The 18,171-nt window shown below is 38.0% G+C and overlaps 1 protein-coding gene across 1 annotated transcript in view; it reads right to left on the bottom strand.

The window, feature by feature from the left end:
* LOC130914734 (A disintegrin and metalloproteinase with thrombospondin motifs 16) overlaps positions 1-18,171 on the bottom strand; it is a 59,453-nt gene that overhangs the window by 22,950 nt on the left and 18,332 nt on the right. Inside the window, exons 5-11 of the mRNA XM_057834187.1 lie at positions 16,858-17,060; positions 15,574-15,657; positions 13,446-13,605; positions 12,303-12,408; positions 12,083-12,220; positions 7,056-7,209; positions 1,628-1,723 (exon numbers count right to left, since the gene is read on the bottom strand). Coding sequence (XP_057690170.1) covers positions 1,628-1,723; positions 7,056-7,209; positions 12,083-12,220; positions 12,303-12,408; positions 13,446-13,605; positions 15,574-15,657; positions 16,858-17,060 — 941 coding nt within the window. The remainder of the gene's footprint in view (positions 1-1,627; positions 1,724-7,055; positions 7,210-12,082; positions 12,221-12,302; positions 12,409-13,445; positions 13,606-15,573; positions 15,658-16,857; positions 17,061-18,171) is intronic.

Below are 18,171 nucleotides of genomic sequence, written 5' to 3'. Positions count from 1 at the left end.
CTGGAGACGATAAGTTATAAGTTATGAGTGTGTTGTCTAACCATCAGGAACATAAACACGTTAAAAGTGGTTTGTAAATTATTGACAGTTTCTTTCACATATATTAAATTAATTTGAATTAACAATATAGTATTGAAAAAAATACATTGTTCGTATATAATTTCTCAATAATCTTTCAATGGATGGTGAAACGTAAAAAAATTAAACATTTTGAAATCATGTGGGACAGCATATTTCAATCAATCAAGCCACACTTTCGAATTTCCTTTTAGAAGATACATGAGACACTGAGTGCTACTTTGGGGGTCTTTTGTCTCCTAAACTCAAGCCAGATCCCCTGCTTTATTTCAACACTTGTCACAGATGCATTTAGTCTTGAGCTTAAAATGATCAAGTAGACATGGGGTCAGGTCTCACTGCGTATAATAACCATCACTCTCTGCATTGTCACATGAAGTGATCTATCCACCCAGCCAAAGCACGGACGGTAGATTAGCTGTCATGTGTTAGTTTGTCCGATGAACGATGCATTTGTGCAGAGTTCATGGATTTTCTTTCCCCCTAAAACAAAATCATTAACCAACTCATGAACAACATACTTGTTTCGAAAGAAGCACAGACTTGCTCCAAATATTCAAATATAATGTTAGAGCAGTTCTTGGACATGCAGACTTACGTAACAGGCGGTTTCTATTATTGAACGTATATTTTGTATAAGTATGATGCAGAAAACTGCCTTTTCTGATAATGCTGTTGTTGGGGCACAATTTGATACATCAGCAATCAAGCAGTTGCTGCTATTTCCTGAACACTATAATTAAAACATACTGTATTTATCCTGTATGGATATAATCTCAAATACTGTTTAATCAAAGAAGTCTAATTATGAAATCTGACATATGTAGGACAGAAGCTAACAGTTGGATTATTGTGAAGTGGTAGTGGAATCAGACCTCTCACGTTCTTCCATACCACTCACCCAAGCGTGCTTTCATAAAATTTGATTCTTCTTATAAAATTGTTTTTACTGTCAATTTTTTTTTTTTTTTAACAATTGGGGGAACTACGAGGTCTTGTCATATCATTATTTCTTTTGACCGTCTAATGTAATTTGATTCTATTGTCTCCTTCAGTGTATCTTACTCATTCGTTGTCTTTTGAGGCACTTAATTTCTCAGGAGTATTTTTGAGGAAGACTTTATGTTTGGCACCACTAATTCTTGAAGAGAAAATATAGCCAGTTTCAAAGCTACAGCTGTGTTGTTTGTTTTTCAAAGAGATTTTTTCCACCTATGTTATATATTTTAATTCATATGTTGCCATGGAGTCACATACTTATATAAACCAACCAGATCTAAACAGTAACGACCCCCCCCCCCCACAAATTACTGCTTCTTGGCTTGATGGGCCACAATTGTTCTGCGTTTCCGTTCCAGAACATGATTATTGAAGCCCAACAAGGAAAATTTTGTCCATGTTATTGCTCAAAAGATTTAAGTTAAAAAAAAGTATACAAGTTATAATCTGTACGCTCTGCCAGCAATTTCATGCTATGCTTAACTTGAACAATATTATTTGGTAAATTCATTCAACTTTTTCATTTGCGCTAAAACCAATGCTGAGTTACCATATCAGGCCCACAGAGAGAGCCTTCTGCCGCTGGCATGAATTTGGTCTCACACTTCCTCCCAATTCGGTGGCACCAAAGAGCCTTGCAGATATCCTGGGAGAAATAAAGACAACTTTGTTGTTTTTTACTTTTCTCTCCAAATGTTAAAAGTATGAAGACTGCCATTTGTACTTAAATTGTATTTAACAAGAGCAAAGAGAAGAACAATGCATAATATGGCACATTATAATTTGTTTTTCATAAGAAAGATGATAGAACTAAATTTTTACATGTCGTAAATGAAGAGTACTATGAAAAAGTCCAAGGTCACAACATCTTGTTGTTGCATTGTCCTTTTCAAAGCAATTATTCTAGCACACAATTGCATCTTAAAAAAAGAGGAAAAAATCAGAAAACTTTTAGTATCTGCTATTTCAAATTTGTATCCATCAAGGTGAAGTTGATTAAATTTATGGAAAACTTGTGTAATAACATATGAGTGTAATGGGAGGGGGGAAAATGCAGTGGCTAATGACAGTGAGACGAATTTACTCAATGTATGTATATTGCTTTGTTTACTAACACACCAATGCTCTATGTCTAATTCCTATGAAGTAATGGTGTTGCTGGTGAAGCTGTCAAACACACAAGCACAGGCTTGATCAATGTTTAACAATCTTAACTGAATCATTGCAAACTAAAATGACCTACACTGCTGTCCTAAAGTATTGGCACCCCTGCAATTCTTTCAGATAATGCTCAATTTCTCCCAGATAATGATTGCAATTACAAATGCTTTGGTAGTAATAGCTGCATTTACTTTGCTTGCAATTAACAACCACAAAAGAGAATGCGAAAAAAAAAAAAAAAAATTAAAACATTATCATTTTACACAAAACTCCAAAAACGGGCCGGAAAAAAAGTATTGGCACCCTTTAAAAAAATCATGCTTCTCTAATTTGTGTAATTAACAGCACCTGTTACTTACCTGTGGCAAATAACAGGTGGTGGCAACAACTAAATCACACTTGCAGCCAGTTAAAATGGATTCAATTTGACTCAACCTCTGTCCTGTGTTCTTGTGTGTACCACATTGAGCAGAAAGAAAGAAGACAAAAGAACTGTTTGAGGACTTGAGAAGCAAAATTGTGAGGAAGCCTGGCCAATCTCAAGGCTACAAGTCCATCTCCAAAGACCTGAATGATCATGTGTCTACTGTAGGCAGTGCCATCAATAAGTGTAAACCCCATGGCATTGTGGCTAACCTCCCTGGATGTGGACTGAAGGAAAAATTGACGAGAGATTTCAACGAAAGACTGTGCGGATGGTGGATAACGAACCTTGACTAAAATCCGTACAGGTTCAAGCTGTCCTGCAGTCCGAGGGTACAACAGTCTCAACCCATACTATCCATCAGTGTCTGAATGAAAAGGGACTCAATGGTAGGATACCCCGGAAGACCCCACTTTTGACCCAGAGACATACAAAAGCCAGGCTGGAGTTTGCCAAAACTTACCTGAGAAAGCCAAAAATGTTTTGGAAGAATGTTCTCTGGTCAGATGAGACAAAAGTAGAGCTTTTTGGGAAAAGGCATCAACATAGATCTTACAGGAAAAAAACGAGGCCTTTAAAGAAAAGAACATGGTCCCTACAGTGAAACCTGGTGGAGGTTCTTTGATGTTTTGGGGTTGCTTTGCTCCCTCTGGTACTGGACTGCTTGACCGTGTGCATGGCATTATGAAGTTTGAAGACTACCAACAAATTTTGCAGCATAATGTAGGGCTCAGTGTGAGAAAGCTGGGTCTCCCTCACAGGCCATGGGTGTTCCAGGGGGACAATGACCCAAAACACACTACAAAAAACATTAGACAATGGTTTGAGAGAAAGCACTGGAGACTTCTAAAATGGCCAGCAATGAGTCCAGACCTGAATCCCATAGAACACCTGTGGAGATCTGAAAATGGCAGTTTGGATAGAATCTCAGAGACCTGGAGCAGTTGGCCAAAGAAGAATGGTCTAAAATTCCAGCAGAGAATTGTAAGAATCTCATTGATGGATGGTAAAAATGGTAAATGGACTGTATTTATATAGCACATTTATCTGCATGGTTTCCATGCCCAAAGCACTTTGCATTAGCACACATTTACCCATTCACGCACACATTCACACACCAATGGGGCTGCTGCAATGCAAGGCGCTGTCAACCCGTTGGAGGCAAATCAGGGTTCAGTGCCTTGCCCAAGGGCACTTAGACAGTGGGCAGTCGTAGTCGGGAATCGAACCACTGAACCTTCGATCCAAGGACAACTCTAGCTACCAACTGCTCCACGGCCGCCCATACCGAAAAGCGGATACCGGAAGCGGTTGTTTGCAGTTTTTTTGACTAAAGGTTGTGCTACCTAGTATTAGGCTGAGGGTGCCAATACTTTTGTCCAGCCCATTTTTGGAGTTTTCTGTAAAATGATAATAATTATTATTATTATTATTTTTTTATTCTCTTATGTGTTTTTTCATTGCAAGCAAAATCACTGAAGATATTACTACCAAAGCATTTGTAATTGCAATCATTTTCTGGGAGAAATTAAGCATTATCTGACAGAATTGCAGGGGTGCCAATACTCTTGGCCAACAGTGTATACAAGTTGGTAAAAATGTGGCTTTTGGGATCATCCTCAAACAAGTAGCCTATCTGCTAACAAGGAAAAACAAAAATAAAATGTAGCAGTTTTACAGAAGTGTGCACTCCAGTGAGGAGTGACACTTGAGTGATTTAATGAGGGTCTCATTCTTTCACACAGTACTGAGCGTGTTTTGGTAAGAGTGGAAGAAAACTGTATTAAGAGGGTCACTTTCAATGTATTTTCATTTTAACTGACGGATACAAATAGAAAAAAGAAATAATAATCTGCAATCACAAGAATAATAGGGCACAACTGCCAAACTCAATTCACATGATCTAACGGCCGTGTTTCTCAGCAGTTGTCTGAAAGAGTCGAATGGGAGCACTGTGTGGTTTCCCAGATCATATTGCCAGAAAAACATGGCCTGCTACTTTTCAGCAACTCCATTCTTTTACTATCTGAATGACTGTCTCAAAGTTTGACAAGGCAGCACAGATGCTGACACTGACAGGCACCTTAGAGCCTTGCCCCAAGAGCCACCCTGGAGTCCATCATAATGTGTATTTGTCCAGATGTTTTGCTTGTTTGAGACAAAAAAATGTGACAAAGAAAAAGAGTGGAAGTTAGACAGATGGTGAGTGGACAAATGACAGCCAGCCATGAGATTGAAATATACACATTGACACACCCTGCAGTATCTTGATTTGATGGGGTTTTTCAAAGACCTCTTTTTTTTTTTTTTGGATCCATACTCTCAGCATGGAGATAATTTTGAATTGCCTTCCAAAAAATGGTAATACAGTAGATGATCTCATAAGGCAATAAAATCCAGCTGAGCGGCTGATTCTCGTCGTGTTTTGTTTTAATGAGTGACAAGCACCAAAAAGGCCAAGACTACAAGTGCTATTAAGAGATTTGGGGCTCAATCATTTTAGTGCTACCACGTGCTTGAGCAGAAAAGAAAAATGTGAATCGAGGCACAAATGAAGATAACATAATAGAAAAACTATGAGAGTGTTGTAATGTTTAGGTGTTTAGATAGGCATGTTAGGAGGATGACGTATCTATGTAATAAGGAAGTCAGAAACCTTGTTCCAAACCTTTTCAACATGCTGCATTAATTCTCTATGTTAAATTCAATTTGCAGGTTACAGTGAGATTCAACCATTTGGAGGGGAAAGGTTGGACATTTAAATAAATAAATAAGTTCATAACCCTGGAGGTTTACATTTCAAAATCACGCAAGCTTCAGGTGGCATGGTGGTGGACTGGTTAGAACGCTTTCTTACAGTTCTGAGATCGAGGGTTTGATTTTGGGCTCCTGCCTTCCACTGTGGAGTTTACATGTTTTCCCCAAGCCTATGTGGTTTTTCCCTGGGTACTATGGGTTTCTTCCCACATTCCCTCCCAAAATAATATATGCACGGTAGTTTAGTTGAGGACACTAAATTGTCCTTTATGGAGTTTCTGAAAAGTTGTCTATATATATTGTATATATGTACCCTGAAATTGGTTGACAACAAATTCAGGTTGTACACTGTCTCCTGCCCAAAGTCACCTTGGATAGGCTCTAGCACCACAGGATAAGCCGTCCGGATAATGAACGAACATCAGTCTCTAACTTACCCTACAATTGACACCAACAAATTTAATGCCATCCATCCATCCATCCATCCATCCATCCATCCATCCATCCATCCATCCATCCATCCATCCATCCATCCATCCATCCATCCATCCATCCATCCATCCATCCATCCATCCATCCATCCATCCATCCATCCATCCATCCATCCATCCATCCATCCATCCATCCATCCATCCATTTTGAACACCGTATTTCCTCATAGAGCCCGTCGGGTAAAGGAGCCTATCCCAGCCGACTTTGGGCAAAAGGCGGATTACGCCCTAAACTGTTCACAAAAATACCTCTTCTCTTATTTCCTGTTTATTGCTCGCTCTGTAATAAAAATAAACAATAACAAAAAGCAGTTATTAAAATTAGAGATATTTTTATTCCAGAGTTTACTGTGTAAACACGCTTGCCCTTGTTATTGACACACAGTAGCTAGTTTTGTCGATCAATTGTCGGATTGAAAGTGGTTTACAATATTTGCAGCTTCATTGCCTCTCAGGCAGTCCATTAACACATTGACTACTTATGAGGTACACCTGCACAGTGAAAAGTCAATTTAGTCAATTTAAGAAATGAAGGAATTAGAACCCTGTTGGTCTATGTCAAACAGAGACATTAGCAGTGATTAGACAGTGGGAGAGTAACAAGGACCAATTCCCATTGGCAATGCTCCAGTGTATATTTAATCATAACAGTCCAGTGAGTATTTCATAGGATATATTGTAGAACTGTTTGTTTTGATTTGTGTGTTTATGTGTGTGTGTGCAAAGAGAGATCGTGCATGTTTTTGTTCAAGTGCAAGCAAATATGAGATTCCCATTTTGTTTTCCCTTCATCGTTTCATTTTCATTTGGCCTCATTCCCTTAATCATACTTCCATTGGATAAAGTACAACAGCACAATGCATGATACAACTCTTCTCCTAATTGACATGTACACTGACAAACGGTCACTAGTCAATTACAGGGAAGTTACTGTATATAGTAGATGGGCAAACATTCATACTCACATTTACGCTTATTGACAATTTAGAGTCATGCTTTGGTAATTTCGAAGGACGTCATTGTCCCCGAGAAACTAACATTCTGTATCAAGTCTCAGAACATCTTTGTGAATAATGTTCTAGCAATCACTAAGTCATCATAATGCCCAGATTGTATAATGTATAAAACTTACAAAACAAGTTTACCTTCTTAAAATCAAGCGTGCATAACTTGGCCTTCTCACCAAACTGCCATTTGCACTGTGTGTCTGCATCATAGAGCTCGCCAGGGAGCTTCTCAGGATATCGATACTCCTTCACTCCACTGGGTTCATCCGACAGGCACAAAGCCTGGGCCGAGCTGTTGAAAAGCAGAGATGGGTGGAATAGATTAGTGTTTGTTCTAGTGTTTTCCAATCTATATTTGATATTCATTATAGAATGGCGATTTCATTGTTAAACTGATGTGTATTTAAACATAATACAGTAATTCAAAAACAATCTATGAAAAGGGAACAGATAGGGAAATGCCAAGGGAATTAGAATGGTGGAAGCTGTTTTAGCCAAATACAACATATCTAGGCAATACAACATAAAGTTACAAAAAACCTTTGAAAATTACATTTAATACAGCATAAATTGGTCAGAAAAATCACAGTACTTCAAAGTCACAAATTGGGAATCACAAGAAGCGAATATTACTCGAACAACTGTTATCATGTTTTTACTGCAGACAAAACAATGGGCTGGAATAATCTGATAATACATAGTGACTCCAGAAGAAGAAGAAGAAGAAGGGCCCTATTTTTGTGGACCATCTAAATCGAAACCAACGTTTGTCTGCACCAGGCAAAGGGACATTTCAGGACAGGTTTTTTGGTAATTTTGTGGTAAGGCGCAAGAATGCAATTTGGAAAGAGAGGCAGCACCACTATTGGAATGAGCAACTCTGACTCCTCTGTACCAATTGGCAGGTTTCTTCAGAAGTCCTTTAAGAGCACCGTCTTTGTCCGGACTACACACTCTATGTCAGAAATGGTTTCTTGGAAAGCTCCTTACAACCTGAGCACATTGGTCTGTGGATCCCCTACAGCCACCACCAACTACTATGCCATTCTGTACTGTGCTCTTACATCTTCCTCTTTACAGGACAGCCACTCAACGGGAAGAGTTGCTACAGAACTAAATTGTCTGAATTTAAACAGACCTTTATTCTTAACCATGGACTCTCTAACATCTGTTATGACTAGGGATGGGAATTGATAGGATTTTTACGATTCCGATTCCATTATCGATATTGCTTAACAATTCGATTCTTTATCGATTCTCTTATCGATTCTAATTTGGGGAAAAAGAAGAACAAACGTTTTGATTGGCATCGAGTTTGTTTAATCAGAAGTCACAACCTTACAAACTCACAACGAGATCAAAAGAGGCCCAAAAGCCTCAAAGTTAACTGTGGCAATAAGTGGCAAATACACAAGAATGTGTAACATTTTACTGAAACATTTAACTAATAGAAATAAAAAATACCGGTATATATTGGCAGATAGGTTGTTGTTCTGCCTTTGGCAATATGTGTTAAAGCAGGGGTCCCCAAACTTTTTCCTGTGAGGGCCACATAACTTTTCCCTTCTCTGATGAGGGGCCGGGGTCAGTTTGTAACAGAAAAAGTGTGACGATTGCAGAAGTGCATAAATGTAAAAAATTATTGTTTTTCAGAAAGCCACAATCAAATAACCCTTTCTGGATTCTTCACGGAATGAAAGTAAATAAAATAAAAATAATAATATAATAATAATAATAATAATAATAATAATAATTAATAATAAAAACACTATTAATTAAATAGATAATAACCAGATAACCCTCTCTGAATTCAAGGAAAAGGCCAGGAAATAACACGATTGAGAAAAAAAAAAAAAAATTTGGGCTGTGGGCCGCAGTTTTGGGACTAATGGGTTAACGTGTATTATTTACCATTACATTGAAATGCATGCCTTTTGGTTTTTGTGGCGCTTACATGCTCAAGTGGGGGCGCCCTTGCGCTTCCTCACGCGAAGAAGAACGCGCTCACGTGAAGAAGAGCGCGCTTACACCTGAAGAAGAAATGCCGCAACCAAGGGAGTGAGCGAGTTAGTGAGAGAGGGAAACACTTCTACGAGCCTACGTTCTTTGGTAATGTTAATATCTACAGAGGCAACGCCTGTATGTATCATCTTTTGTGTTGTTGTTGTTGTGTTTCCACTCGCGATCGGACACTTAAATCCAGTTGTGTAGTGGTTTGAACAATGTGCTAATCCTAGCGAACGAATGCTAACCATTTGTTATTACTGTTATTAGCAGCTAATCATCGCTGATTTACGTTGATGCAAACCTGTTTGTTATTGGGGACGAAATTGATTTGTTTCATTTCTATTCTTAGTTTCACTCTTCAAGTGATGGTTGAATAAAGTCAGCAAATTATACCTACGTCTTCTGCATCGTCATTTGGGAGTTTAGCTAGCTGTATAGCCAGGACTGAGCCTTAGCCTCTCTGTGAGGGCAGCGCAGTCGTATTCCATCCCGATGCAGTTATCTCCACTTTGCAATGACTGCAAGTCGCTTTGTTGTAATTTTTCCTCGTGAAGACACACTTTCGAGCGTTCGAACCTACGTCAACAAGACACGTCACGACACAATACGCGTCTTTAGGAATCGTTAAAGGGATCGTTAAGGCTTTTTCATTGTGATGTCGAGGCCTCGAAACACTCGGAACCGGTTCCGAATTGGAATCGGATTTTGATTCCCATCCCTAGTTATGACTTTTTATCACTGTGCGTGCACAAACTTTTTCATGACACTGTGTATATTGTAGTTTCCAATAAAAATTCGTTGAAAGATCAGATACAATTTTATGGCAATATTTTAATTTCCTAACAGTTCACACAATTCTTCTTCTATCTGTATCTAAAGAAAAAACTGGTAAAATTGAACTGGTGAAAGTTGAACTCAAGCAGGATCAGTGTTTGACAGATTCCCAATAACCATGTAGCCTTGTGCTTAATATAAGACTGACAGGCCAAATTAACACGACATCAACTGTGCTCTAGTAACTGAGCGAAGAAAACACTATCCCTACGACTGTGAGCGGGAAGATCTGCCTGGTCAGTTAACACACTGGTAAATTTAGTAGGAACACTCGGCACGGAAGCTATCTTGTTTCAAGAACATTCATTCTCTCTCTGAAACGCACGCAACCAGACCGACAGCCACCCAACCAGACAGCAAGCCAGACTGACAGACAGAATGATGTGTACATGCGCACACACTCACGCCTACACACCCCAACACACACACGTGATGCATACTTGCTTGCTTGGCTGAGCAGGCTGCATGCGTGAAAAAGTTACTGCACAAACATACAGCACACATGCAACTACAGCCTTTGAGGATATTCATATTCATGCTAAGAATGAATTCAGTTGCAGTAACTGCTAGATTTCCAAATCTTGCATACATAATACCAAAGTATTTTTTTATCGCTTTTGCAAATTTAAAGGGGACTTTACACAAATGTGTGTTCTAAGTGGAACATCTGTTTGCATTGCCAGTAAGTTCAATAATAATATAATAAAACCTCACATCCTTGCGAAATGTTCACAAATGAGCACTGAAATCTACTCAATGCGGATACTAAACCATTGTAACTCATAATGTCATATCCTAAAACCTTCCATTCATCGAGTTGAATGATCTTCACCAGTTAGGTAAAGGGTGCAGTGGTATGAAAGCTTCTGAACCTTTTGGAATGTCTCACATTTCTGCATAAAATCCCCATCAAATGTGATCTGATCTTTGTCAAAATCACACAGATGAAAAACAGTGTCTGCTTTAACTAAAACCACCCAAACATTTATAGGTTTTCATATTTTAATGACGACAGTATGCAAACAATGACAACGTATATATTTTGTTCTTCTGAAACCATTCTGAAGTTTTTTGTACTTCTGTGTTTTGGTTTTGTCTTGTTGCAGCATCCATCCTGTTTGTAGCTTCAACAGACTGACAGATGGCCTCAGGTTTCCTGCCAAACTTCCTGATAAACTTTTTAATTAATTTTTCCATTGATGATTCCAAGTTGGCCAGGCCCTGAGGCAGCGAAACAGCCCCAAATCATGATGCTCTCCTCCACCATGCTTCACTGTGGGGATGGGGTGTTGATGTTGGTGAGCTGTTCCATTTTTCCTCCACACATGATGTGTGTTACTCCCAAACAATTCAACTTTGGTTTTATCAGTCCACAAAATATTTTGCCAAAACTTCTGTGGAGTGTCCAAGTGCCTTTTTGTGAACATTAAATGAGCAACAATGTTTTTTGTTTTTTTTAGACAGCAGTGGCTTCCTCCGTGGAGTCCTCTCATGAACACAATTCTCGGCCATTGTTTTACATATACAGTAGTTGATGTGTGCACAGAGATATTGGACTGTGCCAGTGACTTCTGTAAGTCTTTAGAAAACACTCTAGGGTTCTTTTTGACCTCTGAGTATTCTGCACTGAACTTTTGGCGTCATCTTTGGTGGACACCCACTACATGGAAGAGAAGCAACAGTTGCCAAACTCTCTCCATTTGTAGACAACTTTTCTGACTGTCCATTGATGAACATCCAGACTTTTAGAGATGGTTTTGTATCCTTTGCCAGCTTCATACAAATCAACAATCCTTGATCGCAGATCTTCAGACAGCTCTTTTGACCGAGACATGATGCATATCAGACAATGCTTCTCATCAAGACATTTTTTTTTACCAGGTGTGTGTTTTATAGTGGGCAGGGCAGCTTTAAAACACTCATTAGTGATTGGGCACACACCTGACTTAAAATGTTTGGGCAAGTTTCAATTGCTCTTTAAGTCTCCTTAGCAAAGGGTTTACTTACTTATTTCCCCCCTTCTGTCATTTTTTTGCATGCTACCCTTATTAAAATATGAAAACCTATAAATGTTTGGGTGGTCAGTTAAAGCAGACACAGTTTTTTTTATCTGTGTGATTTTGACAAAGATCAGATAATTTTTGATGGGGATTTTATGCAGAAATGTGAGAAATTCCAAAAGGTTAAGATATTTTTTCACACCACTGTATGTGTTATCTTGATTCTATCAGTGGGATTTAATTGTAATAATTATTTTAATAACTTAATTAATGGCTATTAATACTGTAAATAGCTGTAATCAGACCAAATTTGTGTTTTCTTACTTGAGGAAGCGGCTGAGGTACTGACGACTGCACACAGACCATGAGAAGATACCATTGTGACCTGCTAATGTTGGGGACATGATGTTGCCTTCTGACTTCTTACAAATGTTTCCTTCACCATCATGGACCATCCCAAAACTGAGGTATTAAAGTGTAAAATATTTGTATGGTAAAAGAAAATTATTCTATTTGTCATTATGACATCATTGGAAATCCTTACTTATGTCCAGATTCATGTGCAATGGTAAATGCTAATCCCAGACCTGTGTCCTCGTTAATGGTGCAGCTCCGGTACTTGCTACACATACCACTTATCGGGGCAAAACCTGAAAAAAAAAGTATCAAGGTTTCATATTACATGCAGAAATGTCAGTTAAATTATAGGAAATAGTGAAATCCTTGCCGAACAACTGACCAGACCTTGAACAAGTAGTACATTTTGTTTTAAGACATAGTGGAATTAGATGGGAATTAACAATGCAATCAGGCTCATCAAGAACAAATTGATACAAAAAATACTCTTTGAATTTTGTTTGCTTGGTTGGTTTATCTGTTGTCATTGTCAACATAATACATTTTGTGTGCAACAATTGAGTATGCTTGAATAAAACAGTAAAACAAACAAATACAATGTTAAAAGATAAAAAACAAATGACGAATGCAGTACATTGATGAACTAATGTACCTATGAATGATAATAAACTCAGATCATTGATGATGCGCCTTATAATCCGATGTGCCTTTTTTTCCCTAAACTTAATTAAAGAGGCTCACGTGCACAAACACACCCGTTTTTTTTTTGTTTTTTGTTTTTTGAGTTCAAAGCTAGTGGGGGTGTGTGCGCGTTTGTGTAAAGCTTATTCAATTTCTTACACAGAGAAGAATGTTCTGTGGTTTAGGTAAAAACAACAATAACCTCAATTATTGTAAAACTATTGAAATGATGAAATGGTTTTTAATACTTTATCATGCAAAGGTCTGTAACTAATTACATTTTTAAGGAGACGTCATTTGCTTTCTGTGTAAGCATTTTTATTTTACTGACAAAGAAAATAGTGAATATTTTCATTTGTTCATCTTTTTTTATGTGTCACATCGTGTGACAAAGGACAGGGGCATCTTCCCAGACTAAGGGGAAAATAATGGATGGAAGACCATGAAACAAATGAGCAAGGTTGACATCATTGTGTCATGAAAACAAGTTCTCCTGACACATTTTCAGTTTCATTCTGATATGTCATTTATAATTTTTTTTCTTCCCTTTACATTTGTAGAAAGTGGTCAAAAGGTATGGACAATTGATTTCTAACTCACAGTACAATGCATAATATCAAACTGTACAATTACAATGACAAAGACCTACCCAGAGTGTCACATGGTTCATTCTTCCATGAGCAGATGTCAAGTCCGGTGAGTAGAATGGCATGGTCATGACGCTGACCCTCTCGGCCTCCCAGAGTGGACTGCCACTGACAGAAACTGTTCAGTGTGTGGTCTGCATGGTGACTGATCACCAAACCATCCTGGGACATAAAGGTGATAATGGGAGAGACGGCAATTATAGTTGGTCTTGAAGATGTAAAGAGAAAAAAAAAAGTGGTAAAAGGTATGACTGAGAAGTATTTACATGACCATAGACATCTATGACCAGACTTCATTATGTACAGTACTTCTGCACCTCTAGAAATCCAAATTTCCAAAGCTTAGGAAATATGTAGTTGTCTAATTTTAATTGCCATGACTAATTACTGTAGCTATAAATACTATCGCTAAACATTGTGTTTGAAACATCTCTTTAAACTACCACAACACCAAAACATCTACAGTACAGTATAAAAAATACTTTGATGACAGTGTCAATGCCAAAACTCAGCTTTTATATCTTTGCTTATTATCCTTCCAAAGATAAATTATTTGTATTGGTTCTCATTAAATTCAGCCAATTTTTAGGGCACAACGAGACAAACAATCCTATGAATCCGAATAAAAGTAATAAATAAAACAAAACTCAACTTTAAAATGATACATAATGTTCAAGTGAGAGAGAACTGCACATACAGTGTACAGTAACATTGGTGCACTATGTTACACACTACAAAAACATGTCTTCTTTTTTTCCCTCCATATAGACAAGTTTCCGAGGTACTACTTCTGCTTTACTTCCGCATTTCTGCTCGCGACTTCCGTTTTACACTTTCTCTAACCAAAACAACAGTGGAGCTGGGGTGGTATTACTCATCAAAATCCCTTAAAAAAGACAATTTGGAAATGCCGCATCCATCTGCAATCATCACGACGTAGGAGGACAACATGAAGAAATGGCCACAAACAAAGTTTTGTATTTTATTGATCTAATGGCAGTGGATGGAAACGCAATCAGGGACCTGATAATCTCCGAAGCATCTAGTTGAATGCGTCCCAATACATGAATATGGGAATTTTGTGTTCATGAAGGCAGATGTGGAACCAAGACAGTGCCACACAAAGCAATAACAGGGACTGAGTTGCGTCACAGGTGAGACATCATTAGCTTTGCATTAGCTTCAACGATAAAAATATGGAAAAATTCATACACGGGCTTTTTACCCTAAATGCATAAATTCAAGTGTTACACGTTTTTTGTTCATTTGTTAACAGGTGGAAAACCCTGTTAGGCAAGGGAAGACTTGATGTGCTTCACAACAACACTTACGTTACATACCGTATATCGAGACTACGAGACTATCTTGATGATGGAAGGCTCGAGCTATGCTCCACCTTCTTTAATATATTTCCAATAATTTTATAAATTGTGATTTATCGACCTGTTGACCTGCACATGCACCAATTGTTTTAAATAGAACAAGAAATCGAATCATGCTGTCCAAAAGTTTTATTGTGATCAACAGCTTCAATAAAAAAAGAATGACATAGTATTTGTGTTTAAATGTACTGTACATGTGGGATGAGCTCATAATACAACAAAATCCGTTTGAGCCCTTCTGCATTCTCAACTGTAATATTATTTGTAATTTCGCCTCATTTTGGTCAGTCAAGTGGCCGGCGTATGAATCTACACCCCATGTTAACACAGGCTGCACAGATTGTTAGAATTTTGTCCACGAACGATTAATGAAGTTACATGCGAGTTTCAATTGAAGGCGTATGGCAAGGTAGATCCACACAGGCACTTTGAAGCTGGACGCTGTTCAAAAAATTCCACTTCCAAGATTATATATAGGCGCTTCCAGGAGTTCATACAACCAAGCACAGCACAGAAAGTCTCGGAGTGTCATCTACGTCGTGCTGAATCAATTTTTGGAGAATCCGTGGGTTCCGATTTAGCAGTTTAAAACTTTGTCTACTTCATCCGCAATTAATGGTGTTCTGTCTAAACCGCAAGTCCGTAGTGGAAAATGTCAAAGATGGCGCAGCCCAATTTTCGCTCACGAAACTTGTCTATAAGTGAAAAAGCCTTATCATTAAATCTAAAAGTAAAACTACACGCTTACCTGCTCTTCATCAAGAAGTACAAGTCCCACGATTACAATATTGATGCTCCCTCCAATGGTACCATCTTTGAAGAGACTAGAAACCTAACCAGAACAACAAAAGATATTGTAACTACTGACGCAATTTGACATTTACTTATGAGTTGTCAGATATTAATACACAAGCACAGAAAACAGTCCAAACAAAAAAAAAATGCTAAGCCGCATGCCAATTAGACTTTCTAGGCATTAGCTTTTGAACGCGCTCTTGATGTTTGCCGACATTTTAAAGCTTTGATGGTCTCTTGATCTTGGTGCCTCACTAACTCTGTCATTTAATCAGGTTGAGTAAATACCACAGGTACTTGTCACTCTGCATTTATCTTATCTTGAAATTCACATTCTTTCCTTATGTTCCTGATGTTTGGTTTTTTTTCCTGCACTGACACATGTCTTGACTCAGAGCTATGTTTTGTTACCGAATTCAAGCGCAAACTCTGAGGTCAAAGAGACAATCAAAACCACTTACTTAAAGTTGAGATCTCCCAAAACACAAGATGGATTGTCAAAATTCCAAAACAGCAATAATGAATCACTTTGTTTTCACTTTCACATAAAAGTTGGACATGTTACATGGGACCAATAAAATATTTCATAATATTTCAAAGATCATTACAAAAGTGTTTACATGAAATCTTATTTTGTTTGACAACCAAAAATACAGAATATTATGGAGAGTATTTACTGTATTACAAATGGCGGTAAAATAGCTCACGATGTACACTTTTAGTTTCAGAAAATATTATCTGATATGTAGATGCCCACGGGAGCTTGTGTGGTCAGGGTCAGCTTTTTTTCTGTGAAACTCCATACTGCAATTAGTTGACATGGATTGACCGATTTGGGACGTGGGAGCCATGTTTTAAAATAGATGGTTTATCTTTGGATTTGTCAATCAGTCATTAAGAAGCATGACGGAATTTTCCTTCAGATCAGCTGAAAGTGACGAGAAGGTACACTGAGCTGTGCTGCCATGAGCTCATCTTGTATCAGTATCATGTTTTTAAATGGATTCTGTCCAATACGTAAGAATGGCAGTCACTTAACTCAAATAAAAGAGGAATTTAATATTTGCAGTAAAACAAACAAAATTAAACTTGAGACTTTGCGTATAAATGCAATAAATCTTGTAAAATTGTAACTTGTAGAGTATTGACTAGAAACAGTTCCAGTTCTTTGGAGTGGATAACAGGGTTACTGTTGAATCAACGCATGACACAGTTGTTTAACAAAGTATCTTCTCACCATATTGAGCACAGTGAGAACATAAGTAGTAATGTTCTCATGGCCGTGGTCATCCATCATCTTTCTGTCTACCACCACTAGCGTCTCAACATTGAGCTGTTGATTATTCTGGTTCTTTATGATAACTGCCCGCTTGTTCCTGGACATGAACTTGTACTCATCTGGAAGCAGGAAGAGATGTTCCCTTGGAGGTTTTGGCATGTCTGGGAAGGAGTGGGGGGTGTTGAGACACATTAAATAAATCATTAGTAATTTGAAACAACTTACTCTGTGAAGTAAAAATTTAAAAACCAGAAACACTTGGAAGAGAATGATATTAGTTCCAAACTATGCAACATTGAACACGTATCTACGAAAAAAAAATTATGGTATTGCACGATCAAGTTGGATTCTCTATCTGACATTCATTCTTTACAAAGAAAAAAAATACTCGATTATGATTTATAATATCAGAGGTAAACTGTCATTTAAGTCGACTTTTTGATATTGGTTGTAGTTTTGTGTGTGCACTAGGTATGTGCCGTATGATATTCTGACTGTATCATGTACCTTAAGCCAAAATATCACGGTTTCACAGTATCACTGTATTGCAATTACAGCTCTAAAATGTGTGACTTGAAGATATCTGAGTTACAAAAAAATAAAACAACTTTTTTCCATTGAACAGAAATTTTATTTTTCGAAATATATTAGTAATTGGAACATAAGTAAAATGTAAAGTTAAAAGGAATAAGTAATACATTTGAAAAATATCCTAAATAAAATTAAAATAAACAACAGTCCTTTAGGTGAGCCTAAACCCACAGCCACAGCTCAACCTTATTGCCATCAGGACAAAAATAATTGAATTATTTTCCATAAAAAGCACGCGTGTATGACTCGTATCATGTTCACATTATACACACACTCTCTTTCGCAACACAGACAGTTGCCAGAGAGAAAAAAACACCACGTTTTACCACCACCAGACACACTTAACATGCTGAAGTTAACTCTCGTAGCTGGTGGGAAACTTTCATGACAGTGTTTGCTAACCTTAAATTTTGTGTAAATGCGAAATCATATTGGAGGTATTGCCTCCTCGGCAGCCACCCTCCGTTTACATGTCGGTTGGCCCTCTTCCTCTAAGATGCGGCCGCTTGTAACTTTTCTGTAGCCAAAGTATTCCGATACCAGCCATTTCGTTTTCTTCAATGGGGGAAATAGTTCAGGAGTTTCACCTCCTCCAGCCATTGAGTAGCACAGCTGATTCACATACACCAGTGGTCTCAAACCGGTCCTCAAAGGGCCGCAGGGGGTACTGGATTTCATTCC

Source organism: Corythoichthys intestinalis, chromosome 4 (genome assembly GCF_030265065.1).
Source record: "Corythoichthys intestinalis isolate RoL2023-P3 chromosome 4, ASM3026506v1, whole genome shotgun sequence".
NCBI classification, from domain to species: Eukaryota; Metazoa; Chordata; class Actinopteri; order Syngnathiformes; family Syngnathidae; genus Corythoichthys; species Corythoichthys intestinalis.
Note: the sequence above shows the minus strand (reverse complement) of the source record. Positions and strands in the feature narration are given on the sequence as shown.